This window comes from Natator depressus, chromosome 3 (assembly GCF_965152275.1).
Source record: "Natator depressus isolate rNatDep1 chromosome 3, rNatDep2.hap1, whole genome shotgun sequence".
Taxonomy (NCBI): Eukaryota; Metazoa; Chordata; order Testudines; family Cheloniidae; genus Natator; species Natator depressus.
In genome coordinates this window covers 105,072,420-105,099,962 of record NC_134236.1, presented here as the reverse complement: position 1 = coordinate 105,099,962, position 27,543 = coordinate 105,072,420, and the positions used below count along the sequence as shown (strand labels likewise).

The following is a 27,543-nucleotide window of genomic DNA, read 5'->3' as shown; positions in this document are numbered from 1 at the left end:
AGAAATCTGTAATGGTTCTTAGCTCTTTCAGAAGGCAACTTTCTGACTCTAGGCCAGCTTTCAAGAAGGCTTTGGTTCTTGCTGCCATTGGTTGTCACAGGTAATTCAATTTTTGGGGTAGCTTTCAGTGGTGTCCAGGTCAAATTTTCTTTGCTCACATGGAAACAAATGTCTTCTAAATGCCAGTTCTTCAACCTCAGCTTAAAATATGAATGTCAAACTGATTTTCTCCTGGCTCACACATCAGCAATAATAAATCTGTAATAGGAACTTTATCAATCCTCTTGATGAGGCGCATGCCCAGATAAAATCCCATAGTCTCTCATGACTGTCTTGGCTTTGCAGCACTAATAGGAACAAAAGGCACTAAACGCTTGCTACTTTTCACTAAAATAAAAGACGTGACTCTAACTATGCACGAGGATCTGATCTATTGAACAAGCAACATTTTACCTGATCGCTGTTCTAACCATAACTGCACTATAAAAAGATATGATTCTAGCACAGTGCAGAAATGGTGGTGACCTGTAATTAAAGCTAACCAGCTTTCTAGACCAAACAAAATCTTATGTAAAGAAAGGCAACTTCAAATCTATATGCCTGCTCTGCAAACCCTTGCTCATGGGAGTAGTCTCCTTGACTTCAATGGGTTTGTTTAAGGACTGCACACCTGAGAAAGGGAGGTTTCTGGCTTAGTATCTATATTTTAATTCTGCAGTAGCTTACTCTAAGGTCATTGTTTGACTGTTATTTGATGTGGTTAAATTTATTATTCTGTATTTGTTCTTCCCTTCTAATTCAGTTATGCCTTAAATCAGGGGTGGCCAGCCTGTTCAGAAGTTAATATGCGGCTCCTTGTATAGACACTGACTCCGGGGCTGGAGCTAAAGGCACTCACTGCTCAACCCCTGGCTCTGCCACAGGCCCTGCCCTCACTCGACCCCTTCCCGCCCCCTCCCCTGAGCCTGCCCTGCCCTTGCTCCTCCTGCTTCCCCACCAGAGCCTCCTGCATGCCATGAAACAGCTGATCAGGAAGTGCAGGGAGGGAGCGGGAGGCACTGATTGGTGAGGCTGCCAGTGGGAGGGAGGCGCTGGGAGCGGGTGGGGGAGCTGATGCACGGGGCTGCTGACAATACAGAAAGTGGCTTCATTATGATGGGGAGTGATAAAGGTCATTGCAAACATTTCCTATGAAATAGAACATTTTAATGTATGTATTGAATCTTGCCAAGTTGAGTATATGACCAACTTCTGATCTCGGTTATGCAGGCAACCCCATTGAAATATGTGGATTTACTCCCGATTCTCATTGGTGTAAATGAGCTCAAAGTATGTGTGTGTGTGTGTGAGAGAAGACAGGAACTGAAATAAGCAGCTAGTAAATGAGTTATATATGCTAATTAACTTCAATAGAAATCTTGGAATATAATTGTAAATTAGATTACCATAGGCTTTCCAATGGCACTGTTGTATTGATTTAGATGGCAAATATAGACAGAGCCAAGAACAGGAATAGAAACCAGATCTCCTGAATCCCAATCCAGTTGCATTACCTTAGTGTGTAAGTTAAAGTTACTCTTTCCATCTTACAAGTCAATGGTATAATTCTCATTGACTTCAAGGGGAGCGGGAGTGTGACTTTCTTTAAAGAAAAGCCTTTCTCTTGCAAGTTCTGGGTGTTTTGCTCACGGAGATCGCCTGCAGCAGATGAGGCGATGGCTCTGTCTTGAGTACTCCTCAATTTACAGAAACCACATCGGAGGGAAGCAAAACATGAAATGAAACCCCCACCTTGACACTTAGTATATTTAAGATATTTTAGTGTAGTAAACAAATACGTGACTCAGATCTGCTGCATAAATATGCTGGGAAAATGTACATACTTTCATGTAGTGATGAACTTTCAAAAGGTTCAGGTAGGCAAATAAAATTCAGATGCTCTACTTCCATAGGTTTTGGTATCACCTGTGTCTGCAACAAGAGCTGATTCTCTCTATCTGGTGCAATTCAATGAGACTTTATTGGCCTGACTAGTATACAAGTGTTGCCAAAATATGCTATTTAAAAGACTAGTTGACCCCTTGGGATATGTCAAACTTGTTTACAACCCACCTAGAATAGGTCTTAACGCCATGTTTGGAGTTTGATCCCTGGGGTCTGTTTGTCAGTGGCATCCATTCATGATCTGGTGGCAGGTTGATTCGCAGTCTGATGCCATGTCTACCATCTTTCTCCGGGAGTCAGGCACAGTTTTTCCTCATAGCTTTTTAGTGAGAAGTCTCTTCTGATTCCGGGTAATTTGAGAAAATCCCTTTCTTGCTCTTCCTCGTATTTTGAGCATTGTCATGAAAAGTGCCTCTGTCTCTCAATCTGTCCTTTGTTACATAGATTGCACAATCGCTCTTTTGTAAGATTGCTCCCAATTTTCAGCTCTTGTTTGTGGTCACTGGTTCTGTTTTTGCTGAGAGTTTGCCTTCGCTTTATACATTTCACTGCAGTGAGGTAGCCTGCTTGTGATGGTTGTGGGCATACGTCTTTAGCAGACTAGTTTATTGCTGGCTTTGTTTTTTCTTTGCAGTGATATGTATATTGGTGTTTTAGATGCAGCTCTCGCATATTAATCATTCTTTCCAGCTTTGTGCAGCTTAGTTGGTTCCCTTGGTCAGGAAGTTTCACCTTTTCATCTGGATATAATTACTGATCCTCTGTAGGGATGTAAAATGTTAAACGGTTAACTGGTAAGCATTAGGCTTACCGTTAACCAAACTTAACCCCCTAAGTGCAGGGTGTGCGCCACCCCAGCCCCTGCCCCCCCAGCCCCCGCACTGGGCGACACAGCCCCAGCACCCAGGGGCCCCCCAGCGCTGGGCAGCCCCAGCCCCTCAAGTCCTGGCCGCCCTAGCCCCAGCCCCATCAGCACTGAAGAGGAGCAGCCTGCCTGGGCTGGGGCCAAGGGGGAAAGGGCAAGCAGGAAGGGGTTTTGGGGGAGCGTGGGCAGGACCACGTGGGGCTGTTTGGGGAGGCACAGCCTTCCTCAGCCTATTGGACGCGCCACCCATGCCAGAGTGCATTTTGTGCCTCTGACAAGGTGATCTAGGGCAAGTAGCATTTGATTGTTGGAATCTTGTGTGCTGTGGAGCTTCGACATCAGACACCTAACGAGAATGCATCAGAGTGCTGGGAAATGTGAAAGACACAGTAGCACAGCACGGCTAGGGGCAGGTCTACACTTAAAACACTGCAGCGCCCCTGTAACATTTCAGTGAAGACGCTACTCTGCTAAAGGGAAAGCTCCTCCTGTTGGCATAGTTCATCTGTCTCCATGGGAGGCAGTAGCTATGTTCAGGTGAGAAGCCCTCCCATAGACATAGGGCTGTCTACACCAAAGGCTAGGTCAGTAGAACTGCGTTGCTGAAGGGGTGTAGATTTTTCACACCTTTTGAGCGATGTAGTTCTACCCATGTACATTTATAGTGTAGACCTGGCCTATGATGTTATCATGCCTGATGGGCTCCACTATGATCTTCAAAGATAGAGAGAAGCTGGGGACTTTGGGGTTTGAGCACCAGACAGACAATGGAGGGAAGGTGGAGGGTGGAAATGGGCATTTTCAATAAGAGGGTCAGGGCCAATTGTGACTTAGAGCACAGTCACAGAGCAGCAATGCCCCTCTGCCATGTACATTGCCCAAACCGGACAGTCTCTACGCAAAAGAATAAATGGACACAAATCTGACATCAGGAATCATAACATTCAAAAACCAGTAGGAGAACACTTCAATCTCTCTGGTCACTCAATAACAGATCTCAAAGTGGCAATTCTTCAACAAAAAAACTTCAAAAACAGACTCCAACATGAAGCTGCAGAACTGGAATTAATTTGCAAACTAGATACCATCAGATTAGGCCTGAATAAAGACTGGGAGTGGTTGGGTCATTACAAAACCTAAATTTAATTTCCCCGATACTAATTTCTCCCTACTGTTACTCACACCTTTTTGTCAACTGCCTGTAATGGGCCACTCTCTTACCACTTCAAAAGCTATTTCTCCTCCCGTGGTATCCTGCTGTTAATTGATTTATCTCATTAGACTGACCTAACACTTGGTAAAGCAACCCCCATCCTTTCATGTATTTATACATGCTCCTGTATCTTCTACTTCTGATGAAGTGAGTTCTAGCGCACAAAAGCTTATGCCCAGATAAATTTGTTAGTCTCTAAGGTGCCACAAGGACTCCTCAGTTTTTTTGCTGATACAGACTAACACGGCTACCACTGAGACCTGTGACTGAGAGGTAGATTTTCAATGAGAGTAAGGCACCTAAGTATCTTCGGAAATCTACCTGATGATTATTTTGTCCAAACCAGGTCATCCCTGATTGTTCTTATTATGCTGGAAGGTGTTAATGGCAACCATCAAGCAGGTCTTTAATCTATAAAATCACAGAGCTGCTTAATACAAGTGGGTATCCTAAGCACCTTTCTTTCAGGCTAAATGGAAGGAGCAATTAATTGCCTCTTTATGTTGTGAGATCACTGGAAACATTAGAAGCAACCACACAAGGCAGTGGGCCACCTGGCAAGGTCTGAGCAAAAGGTAACCCTAGAAGATTAAGAGGGGTTTCTATGGGAGTGGTTGCCTAATAATCCTATAGCTCATGTATCTGTAAGATGTGTGTGAGAGACAAAAAAGCAAGAAGAAGCCAGCAGAAAGCAAGCTAAGCAGTCAGGAGTGTAATATAGGGTTGGCAGCTTTCTAATTGATGACAACCACGCCCTGCCCTGCATCTTCCCCTTGAAGCCCTGTTCCTGCCCTGCCTCTTCCCCTGAGACCCCACCCGTGCTCTACCTCTTCCATCAAGGCCTCGCACCAGCTCACTCCCTCCCTCCCTTCCCCCTGTCACTTGCTGCTCTCCCCTTTCCCCATAGCTGGATCCTCTCCACCTCCCTCTCCCCACCCTGCCAGGCTCCCTCTGCTCCAGAGCTGCTGCCTGATGCAGAGCCTGCCTGCCTGCCTGCCCACGAGATGCAGGTAGGAGGCAGCTCCAGCTGAGCATGGGCTGGTGCAGGTCGGTGACTCGGCACCTCCCACCCTCAGTAACCAGACTTTAGGTGTCCAGTCAGTACATCTAACCAGATGCTGCCAGGTCCCCTTTTCGACTAGACTTTCTGGTGAAAATCTGGGCACCTGGCAACCCTAATGTGGCCCTGAGAGGGAGCAGAGAGGCACTGCTTCTTGGGCACAGAAATCACTAGGAAGGCAGACTTGGAAAGAGAGAGCAAAGAAACTGCCTGCTGTTGGTTTGTCTCTACTGCATTAAGGGTACTTGGCTTTTGTGTACATTCTTTGTAAATATACAGGATTGCACCAAAGAAATACATAACTCATATCATTAATTTCTCTACCTAACTGCGACAATCTTGCAAGGCCCCAAATATTGGCTTACCGCTCAGGCCAAAAAGGGCAACATTAATCAAGAGATTTGTGGAGGATATTTATAAGCTGAAGTTAAGCACGTAGGTACATACCAGTGTTTTGACTGTATATTACCTTTCAAAAATGTTTATATATATTTTGAAGAATGGAAAATTCAGAGTTAAGATTATATTTCCACCCTAAACCAGAAAGTCTCTTTCAAATAAAAGCAGTAACCTTAACTCTGCCCCAGCAGAATTGCAACAATATAATACTTTCTAAAAATCAATCTGAGAATATTTCCTTCTTTTCATTTTTACAGTTTGGCCTTAGGATATCCTTAGGAGAGAGAAGTCTGTTAAGGGAGCAGTGGTGACATTGATTTGATTTATAGACCAGTATCCACAAGTGTAATTAATGGTTTCAGAGTTACACATCCAGAGAATAAATATTTAAATGATACTGAAATAAACTTCAAATAATTCTTTAAGGCCATTTAAGGCAGTAACAAGGTCGGGTTTCACCACAAGGACTAACCCTTCTGTTAGGTTCCTGTTGTTCGTTACATTATAATGTTTTACTTCCTCATTCCTCTGGTTCTTTGTTCAGCTAAAGAAGAACTACAACTATATTGCTAGAGGATGAGTTTAGGGGGCCTTGAAAAGTCCAGAGTGGCCACAGATTCCCTTTTTTAATTTCCTCTTATGTTCTCATAGCCTCATACTTATGACAAGAGATAATGCAAACAGTTGTGCTGTTGTTCAACTTCAGAAATTTCAGGCCTGATCCTAAGTGTTGCTGAGTGCCCTCAGCTTCCAGTGATGTCAAACAATACTCCTGGCAGGAGGCACATGGGATTGAGTTGTAAGTAAAGGGTGCACGGTTTGGCCCCTGGTTATGATAGCCTTATTAAGGCCCCAATTCAGCAAGGAATGTAAGCATTTGAGCTTTCCCATTGACATGGAAATATGACATAAGTTAGGCACTTACTTAAGTACTTTGCTGAACTGAGGCCCATATTAGACCAAAACTAAATTCCATGTTTAATCCTTTATTTCAAGAACTGGCTCAATGAGTAGTAATTTAGCTGAGTAACACTCCTGTAGCTAACATAGAGTTGGATTCTGATCTCATTTATGTCTGGGTGAATACAGACAGTGACGTCAATGGAGATATACAGATATACACCTGTGTAAGTAAGATCAGAATCTTGACTGTAACCTCAGGCTGTGTCTACACTACGCAGCTTTTAGCGACACGGCTGTGTAGCTGCTGTTTGTCGGCAGAAGAGCAAAAATTTTTCATAGGCAAAACTTTTGTCATTCGGCTGGGGCGGGGGGCGGTAAAACACCTGAAGTTTTGCTACTGAAGTTCCAGTGTAGACAAAGTGTCAGCGAGTAACGTTAAAGGTAATATCCCATTTTAAACAGTAACGTAACAAAATTATTACTATCACAACAACTGTACAGTAGAAGCCTACTATTCTGGATCACGCCTGTCTCAGTAATAATAATAATAATAATAATTAATAAGAGATCGTAGTCTACAGCAGTATTATAATAAGGGTATGCAGCAGCATCACTCAACACAATGTTTTTAACCAAGAAAGGCTGCTATTGCATAGGAACTCTCCACACAGGCTTCACGCAGAATAGTTTTGTTTCACAAAAGCAAACAATTAGAGAGAGAAGGTGGATGAGATAATATATTTTATTGGACCAGCCTCTGTTGATGAGAGAGACTAGCTTTGGGATTACACAGAGCTCTTACACACACACAATATTTTGGGAAATAGCTGACTGCAGATTAAAAAAAGCCTCTCTAACCTGAATTTTTCAATGAGCCAGAATGAGTTGTAACCCATATTTTTAAAAAGGATCCAGGGGGTTTAAAATGGCTCCAGAGGATTACAGAACAGTAAGCCTTCCTGGCAAATAGGTTGAAATAATTGCTTCAGAGTTTAAGCCATCTTTTAACTATTAAAGATTAGAGTGAGACCTAATAGGAGAGGCAGGTTATCCCACATGTGCATACTGTGTTGTTCTTACACTTTCCTTTGAATGTCTGGTGCTGTCCACTATCAGAGACAGGATACTGGACTAGGTGGACCTCTTGTGTGATCCAGTAGGGCAATTCCTATGAGACAATGTCAGAAAATAATCCAGGTTTCATGACCAATACAGCTCTGCTTTTTGGCAAGAAAAAAAAAGTGTTGCACATTTTAGGGTTTCTTTAAAAAATAAATTTGCTTTGAAGCAAATGTCTTTTGGGATTCTTAGTGTATATTGTTCCTTTTTAATTTTCTTTTCCAGCAGATCTGTACTGTTCTTTGCCCAGTCCTAGAAATGTCCATTTTGAATCTAAAAACCTGAAGAATATCCTGCACTGGTCGTCACCAGAAGAACTAGGAGAGGGAGTACTCTATAAGGTGAAGTATTTGATGTAAGTTTGCTCATTGTCTCTTTCCCCATTCTAGTAGTTTAAGTAAAGGCACCTTTATGCAAAGCCAGGGATGGAAAACTAATTTTGAGAATGAATCAGGGCTTGAAGACGTAAATAAAAATAAATGGTTGAAACTTTTTTTTGTTATTACTTAGTTTAGATGCAGTTAAAGGAAGTGTGAGGACGGAATATGTGAAGGATATAAAATAAGAGCTTATGGGGGCATTGTGGAGATATGAGATGAAGGGAGATTGTGCCATAGAGAGGCTGGCTCCAAATCATAGAAGAACTATGTAAATTCTTAACATTTGTGCATAGGATGTGATAGTTGATGGAAGGTAGAATGTGCCTGTTCTTCAGAATTTTCTAAGGGTCCAAATTTGATCTATACACTTGGAAATTAAAGGTAACTCTATTGAAATTAATGGAATTATGCTGGTGTAAAATCAATATATGTGAGATCAGAATCAGGCTTTTATCTGTGAAGGATTATATCTGACCCAGAATGAATAAGAATGTTGGTTAGGGCCACACTCTGGTTACCCTTACCCACATTAAGAAGCACCGTTACCATTTGTGTATTAAGATACTATTCAATGTGAATGATGGTGGAAGAATTTGGCCCTTGAATAGTATTGATGATGGTCACAGTACTTCTGTCTTAGCCCCTGCTACTAGGTGACTTTACCTGTTCCTTACTGTAATAACTTTGTCATAACATGAAGCCAAATTCAGACCACCTACAAGTTGCTGTACTTAAGCCTTTTGCTAAAGGCCTCCAGGAGTTGTTCTGGCAACCAGGCATAGGAGAATCCACGCCATGCCCCTTTTTCATTGGCCTGACTTTCTGTGCTAGCAGGAGGGATAGCATAGGCTCCTTGTCCTCGAGTCACTAAGCCCTGGTCTACACTAGGAGTTGAGCGTTAAATCGATTTAACCGTGCACCCGTCCACACGACGAAACCCTTTTTTTCAACTTAAAGGGCTCTTAAAATCGATCTCCTGACTCCACCCCCGACAAGGGGATTAGCGCTGAAATCAGCCTTGCCGGGTCGAATTTGGGGTACTGTGGACGCAATTAGACGGTATTGGCCTCCGGGAGCTACCCCAGAGTCCTCCATTGTGACCGATCTGGACAGCACTCTCAACTCAGATGCACTAGCCAGGTAGACAGGAAAACGCCCGCGAACTTTTGAATTTCAATTTTCCTGTTTGGCCAGCGTGGCAAGCTGCAGGTGACCATGCAGAGCTCATCAGCAGAGGTGACCATGATGGAGTCCCAGAATCGCAAAAGAGCTCCAACATGAACAGAACGGGAGGTACGGGATCTGATCGCTGTATGGGGAGAGGAATCCATGCTATCAGAACTCCATTCCAGTTTTTGAAATGCCAAAACATTTGTCAAAATCTCCCAGGGCATGAAGGACAGAGGCCGTAACAGGGATCCGAAGCATGCCACGTGAAACTTAAGGAGCTGAGGCAAGCCTACCAGAAAACCAGAGAGGCAAACGGCTGCTCCGGGTCAGAGCCCCAAACATGCCACTTCTATGATGAGCTGCATGCCATTTTAGGGGATTCAGCCACCACTACCCCAGCCGTGTTGTTTGACTTCTTCAATGGAGATGGAGGCAATACGGAAGCAGGTTTTGGGGACGAAGAAGAAGATAGCTCACAGCAAGCAAGCGGAGAAACCGGTTTTCCCGACAGCCAGGAACTGTTTCTCACCCTGGACCTGGAGCCAGTACCCCCCAAACCCACCCAAGGCTCCCTCCCAGACCCGCCAGGTGGAGAAGGGACCTCTGGTGAGTGTACCTTTTTAAAATAGTGTACATGGTTTAAAAGCAAGCATGTTGAATAATTAATTTGCCCTGGCATTTGCGGCTCTCCTGGATGTACTCCCAAAGCCTTTGCAAAAGGTTTCTGGGGAGGGCAGCCTTGTACCGTCCACCATGGTAGGACACTTTACCACTCCAGGCCAGTAGCACGTACTCGGGAATCATTGTAGAACAAAGCATTGCAGTGTATGTTTGCTGGCATTCAAACAACATCCGTTCTTTATCTCTCTGTGTTATCCTCAGGAGAGTGATATCATTCGTGGTCACCTGGTTGAAATACGGTGCTTTTCTTAAGGGGACATTCAGAGGTGCCCGTTCCTGCTGGGCTGTTTGCCTGTGGCTGAACAGAAATGTTCCCCGCTGTTAGCCACGGGGAGGAAGGAGGGACTAGCCATGTGGTCGGGGGAGGCAAAATGCGACCTTGGAACGAAAGCACATGTGCTATGTATGTAATGTTAATAGCAAGGTTTACAGTGAAAGAATGTACCCATTGTTCTATAAAATGTGACTTTTTAAATACCACTGTCCCTTTTTTTTCCTCCACCAGCTGCATGTGTTTCAAGGATCACAGGATCTTCCCCTTCCCAGAGATTAGTGAAGATTAGAAGGCGAAAAAAACGCACTTGCGATGAAATGTTCTCTGAGCTCATGGTGTCCTCCCACACTGACATAGCACAGACGACTGCGTGGAGGCAGACAGTGTCAGAGTGCAGGAAAGCACAGTATGACCGGGAGGAGAAGTGGGGGGCTGAAGAGAGGGCTGAAGCTCAAATGTGGTGGCAGCGTGATGAGAGGAGGCAGGATTCAATGCTGAGGCTTCTGGAGGATCAAACCAATATGCTCCAGCGTATGGTTGAGCTGCAGGAAAGGCAGCAGGAGCACAGACTGCCACTACAGCCCCTGTGTAACCAACCGCCCTCCTCCCCAAGTTCCATAGCCTCCTCACCCAGATGCCAGAGGATTGCCCAAGCAACAGAAGGCTGGCATTCAATAAGTTTTAAAGTTTTAAACTTTTAAAGTGCTGTGTGGCCTTATCCTTCCCTCCTCCACCACCCGTCCCGGTGCTTCCCTCCTCCACCATCCCTCCTGGGCTACCTTGGCATTTATCCCCCTATTTGTGTGATGAATGAATAAAGAATGCATGAATGTGAAGCAACAATGACTTTATTGCCTCTGCAAGCAATGGGAGGGTGGTTAGCTTACAGGGAAGTAGAGTGAACCAAGGGGCAGGGGGTTTCATGAAGGAGAAACAAACAGAACTTTCACACTGTAGCCTGGCCAGTCATGAAAACTGGTTTTCAAAGCTTCTCTGATGCGCACTGCACCCTCCTGTGCTCTTCTAACCGCCCTGGTGTCTGGCTGCGCGTAACTAGCAGCCAGGCGATTTGCCTCAACCTCCCGCCCCGCCATAAACATCTCCCCCTTACTCTCACAGATATTGTGGAGCGCACAGCAAGCAGTAATAACAGTGGGAATATTGGTTTCGCTGAGGTCTAACCGAGTCAGTGGCCCCACCACAGTTAGGGAATCCCACTGCAGCAAAGCTGTCCACTATGACCCTGCACATTTCCCAGGGTCACTACCCTTGACATCAACAGATCTTTGATTGTGTTGGCTACTTGCATCACAGCAGCCCCAACAGTAGATTTGCCCACTCCAAATTGATTCCCAACTGACCGGTAGCTGTCTGGCGTTGCAAGCTTCCACAGGGCTATTGCCACTCGCTTGTGAACTGTGAGGCCTGCTCTCATCTTGGTGTTCTTGCACCTCAGGGCAGGGGAAAGCAACTCACAAAGTTCCATGAAAGTGTCCTTACACATGCGAAAGTTTCGCAACCACTGGGAATCGTCCCAGACCCGCAGCACTATGCGGTCCCACCAGTCTGTGCTTGTTTCCCAGACCCAGAATCAGCGTTCCACCGCATGAACCTGCCCCATTAGCACCATGATGTCTGCATGGCCAGGGCCCGCACTTAGAGAAGTCTGTGTCCATGTCCTCATCACTCTCGTCACCACGCTGACGTCGCCTACTCGCCCAGTTTCACTTTGCCAGGTTCTGGTGCTGCATATACTGCTGGATAATGTGTGTGGTGTTTAATGTGCTCCTAATTGCCAAAGTGATCTGAGCGGGCTCCATGCTTGCCGTGGTATGGCATCTGCACAGAAAAAAGGCGAGGAACGATTGTCTGCCGTTGCTCTGACGGAGGGAGGGGCGACTGACGACATGGCTTACAGGGAATTAAAATCAGCAAAGGGGGTGGCTTTACATCAAGGAGAAATAAAAACAACTGTCACACAGAATGGCCCCCTTAAGGATTGAACTCAAAACCCTGGGTTTAGCAGGCCAGTGCTCAACACACTAAGCTATTCCTCCCTCTGGTATTTCGGGCAGGACTGAATCGCCATTAAAGTTTTCAAGGTGCCCCTAACAGACCTCACCAAAATGATTATCGGCCATTGATTTCATGGAGGGAGGGAGGGAAGAGCAAATGAATATAAAACAAATCTGGTGTATTTCTTGTTTTGATCCACTCCATCTATCTTTTACATCTTTGGCTGGCAGCAGACAGTGCAGTAGGACTGCTAGTCATCCTCATCTCCTGCCTGCTCACCATAAGATGGTACAATAGGATTGCCTGCAGGACTAAAGAGAATGATCTGGTCGAATCACTCCTAATTTAGTCCCTGCGCCCATGTCTGCCCAGGCGCTCCTGGCCGACCTTACCGAGGCGGCCAGGAGCACCTTGGACACAGTGAGGATGGTTTTTCAGGCCTATTGCACCGTCTGCTGCCACAAGGCAATGGGTTGCTGCTGCTGTGTACCAATGCGGTACCGCGTCTGCCAGCACCCAGGAGACATACGGTGACAGTGAGCTGAGCGGGCTCCATGCTTGCCATAGTATGGAGTCTGCACAGGTAACTCAGGAAAAAAGGCATGAAACGATTGTCTGCCGTTGCTTTCACAGAGGGAGGGAGGGCCTGATGACGTACCCAGAACCACCTGCGATAATGTTTTTTGCCCCATCAGGCATTGGGATCTCAACCCAGAATTCCAGTGGGCAGCGGAGACTGCAGGAACTGTGGGCTAGCTACCCACAGTGCAAAACTCCGGAAGTCGATGCTAGCCTCGGTACTGTGGAAGCACTCCACCGAGTTAATGCACTTAGAGCATTTTATGTGGGGACACACAATTGACTATATAAAAACAATTTCTAAAAACCGACTTCTATAAATTTGACCTAATTTTGTAGTGTAGACACACCCTTCGGTATTTAGGTGTTGTGATGCTCACCAGACTACAGTCATTCTCTCTGTCTCTCTCTCTCTCTGGCCCAATGGCTCTTTAAATACAATTCCAAAGAGGAAGAGCTTCAACAGGAGAGACTTACAGAGATCCCTATCAGAATATGCCAGAGCTCAGTGGTTAGAGAGATGGGAGACCCAAATTCAAATCCTTTTTCCCCCTCTGCCTGAGGCGGGGAATTGAACCTTACCTGGGTCTCCCACATCCCAGCTGGGTGTACTAACCACTGGGCTAAAAGTTGCAAGGCAGGCACCATAAGCTCCTCCAGCAGCCAGATTTTTGAATGGGACCCAATCCGGTAGGCAGCCTCTCAAATGGGCGTCTAGATGCCTAGAGGAATGTGACAGCGTGTGTGCTTAAAGGCAAAAACTTAGGTACCCAGGGAACTTTTACCCTGAAAATTGAGGCACTGAGTCAGTTTAGGCAGCTACAGGGTTTGGTGGGAGTTCTGTGAATCTTAGCCTAAAACAGACTTTGGCACCTAAATCTGGCATTTAGACACCTAAGTACCTTTTTGAGTCTGGGCCTTTGTAGTTTCAGGATTCCCTCAGTGTAGTGAGATCCTCAAGTGGTTGGCTAAGCTGGGTTTCAGGAACAAAATGGCCCAACCAGACTGACAAACAGGACCCAAGGAGCAGAACTTTGTAGTCCTGTAAACAGATCTCTTTTCTGTGTTTTGCATCCAAATGATAACCCCTTAAAATAGGGATTTTGTCAGGGGAGCAATAACATACCCTTAATTACATCTCTGGAGTATAGTTCGTAAGCTAGTGTGTATGTTCACTACTGCTCTCTGTTGGATGCCGGGTAAGCAATTATATTGCACTGATTTATTAAGAAGATGTAAACCCTTAGTAATTACAACCAGCTACTGGGAAATCTCCATACAAGTGGTAGCTGCCTGAGGTTTGGGAGCAGAAGGTTCCGAGTTCTGTTCTTCATGTGTGCAGTTTACCAGGTGACTACTATGTTTCTGGCCATGGTTCTTGTTCAGCTCTCTCTTTTCTCTCTCTCTCACGCAGATACGGCATAGGTAAATGGATTAAAAAGTCAGAATGCAAGAACATCAGTAGAACATCGTGTGACCTCTCCAATGAAACGTATAACCACGAGGACCAATACTATGCAAGTGTAAAAGCCTTTTTCAATGGCAACTGTTCCAGATGGACAGAAACTGCACGGTTCAATCCTCTCACTGATAGTAAGGAAAGACAATAAAGTTAGGGGTTCATAGCTGTGATTATATCGTGAAACATTTATTAACATTGCATGCTCGCCATCGAGCGCAAACGAAGGAAATTTCATAGCATGTCAAAATTGTTTTTGCTATTGGCAGAACTAGTTGGAGTGTATCTGATAAGAATTTGAGTTTCTATGCCAATTGCATATTGAGTATGTTTGGAAATATCTGTGTGCTGAATAATAGGTGGCCAGTGTTTGAGGGTATGGTAATATTTCACTCTACTTGAAAAGCTTGCAGCAGTGCATGTAGTGTTTGGAGAACACCTATTAAGAAGCAAAAATGTTCTGCATCCATAATAATACTTTTCCATTATAGCTCCTACTAACCAGGCAGCAGCCAGAATAATAACATATAGTGCCATGTTTCTCATCTGTGCCAGACAGCCAATCTGCGTGCTCTCCAGAAATTCCCAGTTATCTAGCTCATTTTAGTAAGCTGAAATCTTATGCACATTGACATAAGTCAAGTCATGTAAATTTCAAGGCTTTTTAGTCTGCTAGGCACAAGGATTCCTAACCCAAACTCCCCATCCAGTAGTATCCACACTGTTGATATTAAGGCTTGGTTGCTTATCCAGATAACTGTAACTTAGAGTAATTCCTTTTATATTAAGTCCCAAAAATCTATAATGAAACTTATCCACTGTTTGGAAAATTTTAATATCATAGTAGTCATATCAAATGTACCTTTGCTGTCTGAAATTGCTTTATGTAAGTGTATAAATGTATCTTTCCAGCTAAAATTGATCCACCAGCAGTTACTGTGTCTTCTACTGAAAAATCTATATCAATAGTTTTGACTGCTCCTGAGAAATGGAAAAGAACCCCTGTAGAGGAATCTATATCTTTGTATCAAGTCTACTCTGGCCTGCAATATAACGTGTCTGTACTCAACAAAAAAACAAAGAAAAAGGTAAGCTTGAAAAGGCCATAGAAGAGTACATGTTAAATCTTTTCACGTGTTTATGGAACTTGCACTGTAAGTAATAGCATAGCCGGTTTACTTCATTTTGTTACAGGGCTTTTCGTTCATCCTCTCTCCTGGTTCTTGTCACACAGACAGAAAGCGGAAGTCCGAAGTGCAGGCAATGCAATGTTTATGGGGTTAGTTCCAAGCAAACATATCCATAGCTCGACACACCAGCAGAGTCTGTTTCCCAATGGTCCGTTCTCAGCTGTGACACCGCAGAGCATTTGCCCCATGTCCCCCTTCCCAGCTCTGATGCCACAGAGTCTTGCTTATGTTCCAGTTCCCCATTCCCACCTCCTCCTCCTCCGGAGGCCCAAATATACCTGCAAGGCTCGCCCACAGTCCCACCCCTTTCGTACCCCGTGGGAGGGGTAAGGAGTGAGGTTGTGCTTCGGTCAGGGACAGGCATTTCTTTGGTCTTTTAGTATTTTATACCTTCTCTCCCCAAGCCCCCCTTGCCCCTCCCAACTGGTTGCTTGACCTTGCCTTGAGAGAAGAGCCAGGCAGCCTTCCAGTGTATGCTCATGTGTTACACTCCCACCATAACACTTTAACTGCTCTATCCCTTATTTCTTCTCGTTGTACTAAAAGTCCCATCTGGTTATGGGAAGTGCAACACACGGTGTCTTTGTTCTTCACAAATAGTAGTATAAGATATAAGAATATCAAAAAGTCAAACCCAAAATTCTATCTCAGGCTTATATGCTAACACATTTATTTAAATATAATTTTGTACATGCCTGTAAAGGCATGGCACCCACCTCTCACTAGCACCCCTTTCTGGCTAGGTGCATCTGCATTTTTTTTAAACCAGTCCCAGTCCTGGTATCGGGCCATACCCCCAGGGCTTCCTCCTCAGAGACAATTGCTTTTCCCTCTTAATCTGTTCTGGCCCTAGCTCTCCAGATGGGCCTCCTGACAGTTGAGTTCCTTCTGGGGACTTACTGCTGTCCAGTTGTAGGCCTTTCCCCAGAGGCCTATGGTGGGGGGGGGGGACCACCCACTACTCCAGGTCCCAGCCCAAGGACCCTAAGAATAGCAGCTGTGCACTACCATGTCCCCTTAGCAAAACTGCCTTCAGTTCCTTGGAGCCCCACCCTTCACCAGTGCCTTACCCTTACTCTTCTAAGCTCAGGCCCAGCAGCCAGCCAGCTCTTCCTTGCTCCTCCAGTCCATGCTACCACTGAGCTGTCTGTTGTCCTGCAGTTTCCTTTGACCAGCCAGGAGCACCATCTACACTCCTCTAACTCCAGCCAGGAACTGTCTTGTCTCTGCCACTGCAGCTCCTTTTTATAGGGCCCTCCTGAGCCATGATTGGCTGCTTTCCCTGCAGCCACTCTAGCCTGCTTGGAGGACCTCTCCACTGTTCTTTTCCTGGGACGAGTGTGGCGGGACCCTGAGGCCTCCCTCTGGGCCTAGTTTACCCCATCACAATGCCACACATCTGGCTGTAAAACTTATGTGATAAACAACATCCTTTGACCACCACATCTGAACACTGCCCACCAATCCATCTCACCTGATTCAATCTAACATTCCAAATCATGGAGCAGCTTCAATCAGGCACATGAGAAAAGAAAAAACAATGACTTGCTATAAAAATATTTCTACCACTCCCCCACCCCCAACATGTACACACACACATACCTCTTCCAAATTACAATGCCATGAAGTGCAGGATAAGCAAATGTAGTCACTGGCAAGGTCCAATTTCTCACAGTTTTGCAGGGCTAGAAACAGGTGCATTATATCATTGGAGAGGAGAGATGCCCAACTTTCAAAGGGGACATATCTAGCTGCAAGCTCTGCAAAATGCCAAAATATTGGCCAATGATGCTATAACAATTTTATATATAGGAAAGTTATTTTTAGATCTCTTTGCCCCTGTTTTAAATGTAATCGCTATTTTTAATTTGCCTCCAACATCAGGCACCTAGTTTAACAAGCGGAGTTTAACAAACTCTTATTCTAATTTTAAAAAAAGTATTGTAAAAGTTGAATACGTGTCTTAAGCAGTCTTCCTGTAACATGTGGCACGTAGAGAATAAAGGGTGTAGTGTGAAGGTTCGATTAATACTCATTTGAGCTGTCCTGCATAATTCACCATTCATGACTACTATTACCAATCTACACTCTTTATACTACCCTATCATGACTCTTTACACTACCCTATCAGCTGCGCCATATTAATATTATGCTGTTTCTTTAAAATGCCTAAAAGCTACAATTATTTCACAGATGAACTATGGAGAGACATTCTTAGCAGCCTTTTTTGCTCTGATGTCAGTTTGCTTTTTTAAAGCAGTGGGACTCCACCAGTGCTGTTCAATAATGGTCTGGCTTTCCAAGCCAATAGAGAAGTGAGAGGGCTTAATTCTGTTCCTATTTAAGTCAAAGTTAAAATTCTCATTAACTCTGGTAGAAGAAGGGTTGGCCTCAGTGAGTTTACCTAAAATGAAAACTAAATGTAACTTTATTGGACCTTGTTAGGATGCCCTACAGAAAGACCAGAGAGATGTTTCTGGTATATCACGCTATCCATCTGAGTATATGCTAGTAGTGTTCCATTTTCTCTCCTTTCTGTAAAGGGGGAATTGGTCAGTAATGTTACAGAATATTACGTTAAATAGAAGGTAACATGCTCAGATGAGGTAATGTAAAACTAATTCTGTTTTCATTAGTGTTCAGAAAAATGGAATAATTTAGGATTCATGCTCTCGCTCATGATAATGGTTAGAATAGTGCTCTTTCCAAGTTGTTTTTGTTTGTTTTTAATAAAATCCATCATCTGTGTTTTAGGGTAGGTGCTAAATAAAAGTTACCATGTTCTTTTTTTCTAGTGGGTCTTCTCCATTAAAAACAATACACTGCTTGTGCCCCGGTTGGAATCCAATACAGTTTACTGTGTCAGTGTACAGACATATGTTACAACACCACTTTTGCTCAGTGGATTTTCCAAAGAACATTGCATTGCTACTCTGAAAGGTATGTACAAATCTGCAACATGTGCAGAGAATGAAACTTAGATCAGAGTTTGAAACTATCACAGTTATATGTCTTGTTAAAACAGGGACAGTTCTAAGAATAGGTGCAGGTAAGAACTGCCTAGGGTGCCAAATGAAAGGGGCAATTCTGATTTTGGAAAGTTTCCCCTTCTCTCTTCCCCCACCAGATTTTGATCTATTGTACTGATGAAGAATCTCCCAAAATGTTTTTCCCTGGCTGCAAAATACACGTGGTCCTACTCACTGGGGCTCACATGAAATAATTTCATCTGTGAACAGGCTGTTCCTCAGGGCATAAAGCTCATCACCTTCTATTCTCTTTCCCCCCGGTAGCCCTATGGTCTTTGTTGCAGTTTAATGGATTCTGGAATACGTTTGTGTGCATGCACGTTCTCTCTTTCTCCCTCCTTACCCACCCACCCAGTCTTCAAATCCAGAGCATACAGGAATATGCCTGACACCAGTAGCAGCAGGAAACACAGCAAACTGTTCAGCTCTGCTACGTGTAGCTGGGGTCTTTGGGTAAAACAATGCTTTATCGGAAGAAAAGGGGTTCTGTATCTGAGAGAAATCAGAATTAAAACTGTTCTTTCAGTAAGCATTTTTCTCACAGTGAGGGTGAGCTAGTTCCACCAGGTTAACTAGTTCCACCTGCAAAGACAAGTGGAATTATCCAAATTTGGGCTCCGGATCAAATGTCACCATTTTCATCCCCTAGAGATGCCAAAAATCCCTGAATGCATCACACTCACATCATCCATCCAGACAGCAGTGTGACAGGTGCCTGTGACAGCTCATAATATTAAGAAGTAAATTACATAATTCAATAACTTCTGTTTTATTAACAGACCCAACAGTAGAGCAGACTATAACAATCGTATATGGATGTATTCTACCCATCATTTTAACAGGCGTCATTATCTCTATGGCAGGCTATTATGTGCACAGGTATATTCATGTCAGCAAGCAAAAGCATCCAGCTAACCTGGTAAGTGCTCCTCATTACTCACTAAGGCCCCATTCCTGCCATTTACACTGCACCTGTGCGGAGCCCCATTGAATTCACTAAGACTCCATGTGGGCGCTACAGCCTGCCTGCATGCCATATATTGCAGGATCAGTGCCTTAAGTCCCACTCATCTCAAGAAAAGAACATAAGAACATAAGAATGGCCATACTGGGTCAGACCAAAGGTCCATCCAGCCCAGTATCCTGTCTACCGACAGTGGCCAATGCCAGGTGCCCCAGAAGGAGTGAACTTAATAGGTAATGATCTAGTGATCTCTCTCCTGCCATCCATCTCCACCCTCTGACAAACAGAGGCTAGGGACACCATTCCTTACTCATCCTGGCTAATAGCCAGTAATGGTCTTAACCTCCATAAATTTATCCAGTTCTCTTTTAAACCCTGGTATAGTCCTAGCCTTCACAACCGCCTCAGGCAAGGAGTTCCACAGGTTGACTGTGCGCTGAGTGAAGAAGAACTTCCTTTTATTTGTTTTAAACCTGCTACCCATTCATTTCATTTGGTGGCCCCTAGTTCTTCTATTATGGGAACAAGTAAATAACTTTTCCTTATTCACTTTCTCCACACCACTCATGATTTTATATACCTCTATCATATCCCCCCTTAGTCGCCTCTTTTCCAAGCTGAAAAGTCCTAGCCTCTTTAATCTCTCCTCATACGGGACCCATTCCAAACCCCTAATCATTTTAGTTGCCCTTTTCTGAACCTTTTCTAATGCCAGTATATCTTTTTTGAGATGAGGGGACCACATCTGTACATAGTATTCACGTGCTGGTTGTTAATTTTTGTAAATTGTTGTAAATAATTTTTGTAAATAGTTGTAAATTCTTCTGTTTTTCTTATATTAACAGCTGTGCCTGTGTTAGGCATGACTGCCTGGCAGTCTTTGCTAAAAAGATGCCCAAAGTTACTGAACATCAAAATGGAACTATTCTCTTAGTCTTGGAAAGGGTCATTGCTATAAGCAAGGACTAAGGTGCACTGAGGCAAATGCCATTAGTAAGCTGGCACGATTTCTATATTTACCCAGGGAGCCCTATGGAGAGGATTCAATTAGCAAAAATTATTAATTGGATTAATTCATCACCAAATAGAGGAGAGAATTAAAAATGGAAAAAGTCAAGACCAAATTAAATAGTGATGCTCTCTTGGACTATGACTAGATATTACTCCAGTTCACTGTTTAATTATGTTTCTGGAGGATTTAGCATGTCTGCACTGGGCAGATTACTTAACTTTCAATTTTAGTGTATTTTAAAAACAGTACAGTCTCAGTTAGGTCTGTTTTTGTATATTATTGTACTAGCATCCAACTGTACTACTAATTAGATAGCCCACAGATGTATGTAAAAGCATTTACAAGTTTTTCCTCTTTCTTTTTATTATGTTAACAATTTTTTAAAGAAAATATCTTTAAAAGAATAGGGTGGGATGTGGGAGGTTTCATTTTTAATCCCTAAAAGCGTAACTTTGTCTTCTGGGTATTGCACAGCAAGTTGCACAAACACTGATGCCCCATCATAAAAAAAAATACCTTACTCAGAGTATGTCTACCCTAGAAATGCCATGGCAGCACAGCTGCAGTAGCACTGTAGTGTAGACGTACTACAGCGACAGGCAGGTTCTTCCATTGCTGTAGTAAATCCACCTCTTCGAGAGATGGTAACTAGGTCAACAGCAGAATTCTTCCATCAACTAGCAGTGTCTACACAGGACTGAGATTGTCTTAACTGCATCTCACAGGGTGGGAAATTTTTCACAGGCCTGAGCCATATAGTTAAGCCAACCTACTTTTGTAGGTTCTCATTTGTGATGTTAATTCACTCTCTGTGACAGAGGATGGCATGGAGGGTTTGAAGAAGGTAGAGAGAATGATGGGATTAAATCCGAAAGAAGCCAGCCCATAGCAGGGTTAGTGCTGTAGGTGCAGCATCTTACAAGAGTTCTTGCAGTGATTGTGCCTCAGGAGGGTGCAATACTTTCAAAAACCATGGGGCAGTGCAACCATTGTGCTATTTTTTGGACCACCACTGTGCCACTCCTTCCGTCTTATATGGAGCCAGCTTCATCTGGGGAGACTGGACCTGGCAGTGTCACTAGCATAGGGCAGCCGTTGCACTCAGGGGAGTTTAGGGTTGCTGCTGTGGCCAGACCCCATGAAGGTACATCTTCTGCAACCTCCCGCTTTTGACATCTGGGTTAAAATCATGACTTAAGTAACAAGTGAAAATTAGTCCATATCCCAACCACCATTTGGCCACATCTGCAAACCTCCTCCCCAGGTTGGGAGTCTCCAGCCATGGGGAGGTGGAATACCCAAGATGTTTCAAGTCAGAACTGAAGAGCATTAGGAGAACTTTCTGAAATAGCTTTCGTGCTACACTACACCTTTCTCAGATTAGTGGTATTTAGTCTCTCATTTTACTGAGCATTAAAGCACTACACTTACAATAAAAAAGACAGCTTCATGGTTTCTGGTTTGGGGTTTTTTTTCCCCCCGGGTATATTTTATTTACAGTGGCTGCACTTAATGCATTTGAAAGGGTCTGCTGATTGGAGAGAGGCTCTTTGTACTTAAATGAGGATTGCTGGTAGACACCAGTAATATCTCTCAAACTGGAAGAAACCTAAGTACAGCTGTAATTTAACTAGTACTTTGCAATCCTGTAACATTTTCCATTGGAAGATCTTGGATCACCTTGCAAATGCTAATGAGCAAGTTATGACACACACAACTTCTGTGAGGAGTAGGTAACTAGTGATATCCCCATTTTACAAATGGAGAGATGGAGTGCATAGATGGTGAAGTAACTTGCCCCAGGGTCACAAATGCACTCTGTGGCATAACTGAAAGTAGAACACAAATCTCTGGACTCTCAGTCCTGTGTTTGAACCCACAACTTCCAATGTGAAGTTAAGCCTGATTACTGAATGCACTGTGAACTTTGCCTTAAGGTAGAAGCTTTCTGAATGATCCTACCAATGGACTTACAGCTCCTCTTGTCACTGCTTAAAGAGAATGGGCCATTTTACACTTCTCCCTTCCTCTCCTCCTGAACCCTGACCAGATGGGACCTAACTGCACATTTTAAAAGTAGATGCCAAATAAGTTGCAGTTAGATGGTATCTCTTTTTTTTTTTTTTAATCAAAATATCTTTCCATTACAGGTATTGCACTACACGGATAAACGTGATGAAAGGATTTTTATCCCTTCTGAAAAAATAGTGGTTAACTGCATCACTATTAATATGATGGGTGAGTACAAGACTTCCCAGGAAACCATTAATTTAATAGGCAGGACCAGCCACAGTTGCAATTCCATTCATGACGAAAGCAGAGTTGATGATAAGCCTCTGAAAAGAGCATTGGAAGTGAAAGACTCGGTTGATACTTCTGAAGATGTGAACATTTTACCTGTCTTGGAGCAATATGGTATATGCCAACATGGATTCCACTATGCTTTGGGTCAAAGGAATGAAGGGGTTGTAGAGTATGAACTTGATGTGAGGCCTGCAGACCTTTTTCCTGTGCAAAACCTAACAGAATGTGGTTTGACAGAGAAGTCTGCACCAAGAGAACTGCTAGATGAGCCACAGATCACTTTGAGGGATTTCACTGACAATAAAATGGGACAGCCATACTGTCCGCAGCTTGATGTGCAGGTTACAGACATGTGTTCGGTGCAGAAACTAAAAGAACTCAATTGGAAGGAGGAGGCTGCTGCATCAGAGGAACTACTAGATGATCCACAGACGGATTTGGGTACTGAAAAAATAGGACAGTCTTACTGTCCCCAGTTAAAAACCATAACACAGAGCCTCCAAGACCAAACTAGGACAACAGAGGTAGAAGAGGAGGATGAACAGACCATATTAGTAGATTGGGATCCTCATACTGGAAGACTTTATATACCTACTTTGTCCAGTTTTGAGAGTGATACACGTGAAGAAGTATTTGAGCATGAAGTGTGTGATCAGCCTGCTAAAGAGGGGCTTTTGTCCAAACTCTATGAGAGCCAGGCGTCTGATGAGCCATCAGAAAACCAAGAACCGTATCTCCTGCAATTCAAGGAGCAATGGGGATTGCATGTAAAAATGGAAGACTGAACAGTCTTCCTTCAAGATCTTAAAATGTTAAATGTAAATTGTTGTTTATACCTTCAAAAGGTATTTATTTCATCCAAATCATGGCTTGATTTAGCCTCGAGGCTGGATTTGTACTGGAATGATCTAATCTCTGCTATGTTGTCATATTTTTGAAGACTTGTATTGTAAAGTGGATGCTCTATAAGGATTATTCTGGTGTCTTCTTTGTGCTATGCACATTTAAAACAAATTATCTGTGCTTGAAAACAATTATTTTTAGCGAATGTTAGGAAGATTTTCTCACTATGCACTGAATTAAATCATTAAAAAATAGGAAGGAAGCAGAGAAAGAACCTGAGGCATTTTCTGCCACAAGAATTCTAAGGGCCATGTCAGATTTACAGGGGAAAGTTCTTTCACATATTTTGGTAAAATAAGTAGACTTATTTAAAGGCCCAGTCCAGCCCCCACTGAAGTCGCTTGAGAGACTGCTGTAGGCTTCCTTGGGAATTGGATCAAGCTTTAATAAACTCATTACAGCCTCTACTATAAAATCTTACTGAGAGGTGGGGAGAAAAGGCCAATTTTTTGTGGGAATTAACAACTTCCACTGTATATTGTTTTTGAAGAAACATTATCTACAGTAGTCATTAAATATTATAGAAGCTCTTAGAGGCCCCAAATGAGATTTGGGCCCCATTGCATTAATGTTGTACTGATACTTAGTAAAAGAGGGTCCCTACACCAAAATGTTTACAATCTAAACCAAGGTGGAAAAACAGAAATATTGTTATTGCCTGACCACCCATGCCCAGTCGCTGCACCAATCTCTGTCAATGCAGTAGCAGTAAATTATTGGTGACACTTTTAACATCTTCAAGGAAAGTGCATATATTACCCTTAAACATTCTAATTACCCTAAATCAATCTTATTAAAATAGGCTAGGTACTTTTATCAAGCCAAAATAATCAGCAACAAAATAAAGACTTTCACGTGAAAGCCTAGTTCCAGCTACAGGGAGTCACTGGAGTTAACTAACTGAATAGGAGCGCCGAGTGAAATGTAGTAGATTAAAAAAATCAATGCATTCCTCAGACAGATAAGCGGGGAACATTAAATAGGAGTAAGCAGGTGCTGTTGCTTCTGCATTCAGCGTTGGTGAAACCATTTATGAGAATAGTGTCCACTTCTGGCATCCACATTTCAAACTGGATATTGAAAAGTTAGAAAGGGTTAAAAAAGAGGTACAAGAATGATTTCAAGGTCTGGAAAACACACCTTACAATAAAAGACCACATCACCTAAACTGGGAATGCATGTGCTTAAGTTCATCCCTATACAGGGCAGCACTAAAGCACATACTGAAGTCCTACTGAATTCAAGGTAAATCTTAAAAGTTAAGCCTGTGCTTATGTACTGTATTGAATAGGGATGTCCTGAATAAGGCCTTGGGCCTTACTGAAGAGAAGGCTAAGGGGTGACTTGATCCTGGTCCATAAGTACCAACATCTGGAGACGATACCATTATAATAGAGGAGTAGATGAAAGCATAACAAGACCCAGGGCATGTCTCTGCTACAGGCACTTCAGTGGCACAGAGATGGTACTGCAATTATGCCACTGTAATGCCGTAGCGTATACACTTCCAACAGTGATGAAAGGGGTTTTTCCATCTCTGTAGGTAATCCACATTCCCGAGCACCTGTAGCTAGGTTGACGGAAGAATTCTTCTGTTGGCCTAGCTGTGTCTACACTGGGGGTTAGCTCAGCTGAACTGCAACTCTCGGGGGAGGGGGAATTTTTCACATTCCCGAGTGACCTAGCTAGGTTGATCTAAATTTTAAGTATAGACCAGGGTCCAGTGGCTGGAAGTTGAAGCTAGAAATATTAAAACTGGAATTAGAGTACAATTTTTTTAACAATTGGAACTGCTTACCAATAGCTGTGTAAGATCCTCCATCCCTCAAAGACTAGAAGTTCTAGTAGCATAAATCTGACTTGGGGCAGGCTGTTAATTATTCCCTTGTGAAAGTTACAACCACTCATTCATCAAGGTCAAAGATACTACCGACTCTGCCGTCCAATGGCAGCTTGAGAAAGGAATAGTTCACCAGCATGACTCACACAGTGACTTTCACAGTGCCAGAATCAATTCTCATTTACCTTAGTGATTTGTGCAGGTGCTGTCCTTATCAGCAGCAGCACCTGACAAACAGGCATTATCAGGATTGATTTATAACAAATGCCTCAAAGGGCATTAAGAAAGGTTGAGTGCCAGTTGATCAAAAGCAGGTCAGCATGGTGGCAATAGCCTGGCATAATAGCAATGCTGAAAATTACTTGTGGTTTCTTATTTCCCACCTGGCCGCACTTCCATCTAGGAACCGGAAAAGGGACATGCTGCTGCTTCTGGGAGCCACTTGAAGTAAACGCTGCCCCAGACCCTGCACCTCTCCCTGTGCCCCAATCCCCTGCCCCAGGCCTGATCCCCCTCCTGCCCTCTGAACCCCTCGATCCCAGCCTGGAGCACCCTCCTGCACCCCAAACCCCTCCCCACCCCAACCCCAATTTTGTGAGCAATCCTGGGAGATCCTATCAAGATCTTTCACTTCCTGCCTCAGACCCAATTTCTATTCCCAGATGTGGCCCTCAGGCCAAAAAGTTTGTCCACCCCAGTATTCCAGACAGGAAAGTGGAGGGCAGGGGAAGGTTGACTGAAGACACATAGGAAATATGGTAAGCGGTGGAGCCAGAATCAACCCCAGATAGTCTGATCCCCAGACCACTGTTATCTTTCTCCTTGCCATTATATTTCATAAAGTTTAAAATTATTTTTAACATATAGAAGGTAATGTTTCTCTTTAATGTATGATAAACTGGGGAATCACTTCTCTCGCTAATAGTGTTTTATTTACCTTTACATTGCAAACACAGTAACCTGAACTTCCATTTGTAATCTTATATATATATAGTGTCCCTAAAGCAGTTTTTTTATAATTAAAAGTGAAATTAAAGGCAACATATTGCAAGCTGATGCAATCCACTGGCAAGCTGTTCCAGCCCAAACAGCAGAGGGAAATCCCAGATACTTTGCATATTGAAACAGTTGGAGCTTTACCTGTTACAGCCTGGCTTTTCTTTTCCATTATTTTTTTAGAGGCTGATCCAGATTTCTCTCTCACCCTTGGGTAGAGTGTGGGGTTTTTGAATCCAGGTTTTTGACTGAGGCCTATTTCTGTTGGAAAAAATCCTCACTTTTTAAAATGAGGGACGTACCATAGGAGTAAAAGCCCAATCTTGGTCTCTAAGACCCCGATCCTGCAAAGGGAGCCATGCAGATACACCCTTCTGGCCAATTCTTCGAATGCTGATACTTTCTTATTGCAACAGATGTTTTAACCCTACTGCTTAAGACATCACCCCCAAGTCCAGCTGTGTGGCTTAAGCACTGAATAGTAAAGTTAGCTTCCTTTTGTTGCTGTTTAATTTCAAGGGAGATCCTATCAAGATCTTTCACTTCCTGCCTCAGACCCAATGCATTGTATCCATGGCCTGTCAGGGAACAGTGGAGTAGAACATGCCTCACCCTGAACTTTCACCAAAAAGGGGTCATGCTCTGTAGTCTCCCTTCGCAGTAGAGAGTGTGAAAAGTGGTCAGAAGCAAAGACCACATCTGCCTCCCCCTGGCTTGTGTGGATGACCATTACAGCACTAGTGTTAGGCAGATGGGTGGGGTATTTCTATGTAGAACAAAGATCTACCTCAAAATGTAGTGAAGGAAAGGGGGACGCCAAAAATTTCAAGAATATGAACAGAATGGTTTCCTAGGGCTTCTATGAAGCTTCATAATGAAATATCAGCTGGGATGTTACTTAGTGGTATCCTCCAATACCTGCTACGCCTTCCAGTTGCATATGTGAGAAAAGGTTATCCTACCTAGCAGGCACAGATTGAGAGGCAATGGGGCAATGTTACTACAAGTTATTTAAGAAGATTGGCATCTTAAGTGCCAGAGATGATGTTAAAATGCCCATCTCGGGAGTGGACAATGAAGGCTCTTTTCTGATGCGACAGTGACATTTCTGATCAAAAGCCAAATATTCCAGTAAATGGAAAACCACAGTAATCACAATCAATTAACTGGATGGTACAGTGTTTTTACTTGCTTTTTACTGCTTATGGTTTTCATCAATAAGATGACAGACCTGTTTCTCATA

The 27,543-nt window shown here is 43.6% G+C and overlaps 1 protein-coding gene and 1 long non-coding RNA gene across 2 annotated transcripts in view; both read left to right on the top strand.

Moving 5' to 3' along the window:
- The window catches only part of IL20RA (interleukin 20 receptor subunit alpha), a 38,375-nt gene extending 14,649 nt beyond the window's left edge, over positions 1 to 23,726 (top strand). The window contains exons 2-7 of the mRNA XM_074946967.1: positions 7,729 to 7,858; positions 14,018 to 14,196; positions 14,975 to 15,150; positions 18,048 to 18,192; positions 19,061 to 19,200; positions 22,408 to 23,726. Of these exons, the coding sequence (XP_074803068.1) occupies positions 7,729 to 7,858; positions 14,018 to 14,196; positions 14,975 to 15,150; positions 18,048 to 18,192; positions 19,061 to 19,200; positions 22,408 to 23,346 (1,709 nt within the window). The 3' untranslated portion in view covers positions 23,347 to 23,726. The remainder of the gene's footprint in view (positions 1 to 7,728; positions 7,859 to 14,017; positions 14,197 to 14,974; positions 15,151 to 18,047; positions 18,193 to 19,060; positions 19,201 to 22,407) is intronic.
- LOC141984017 (uncharacterized) lies at positions 9,361 to 10,298 on the top strand. The gene is made up of 3 exons (XR_012638614.1): positions 9,361 to 9,659; positions 9,936 to 10,137; positions 10,240 to 10,298. It is a non-coding gene; the product is annotated as an uncharacterized LOC141984017 (long non-coding RNA).
- Positions 23,727 to 27,543: the final 3,817 nt, after the last annotated feature.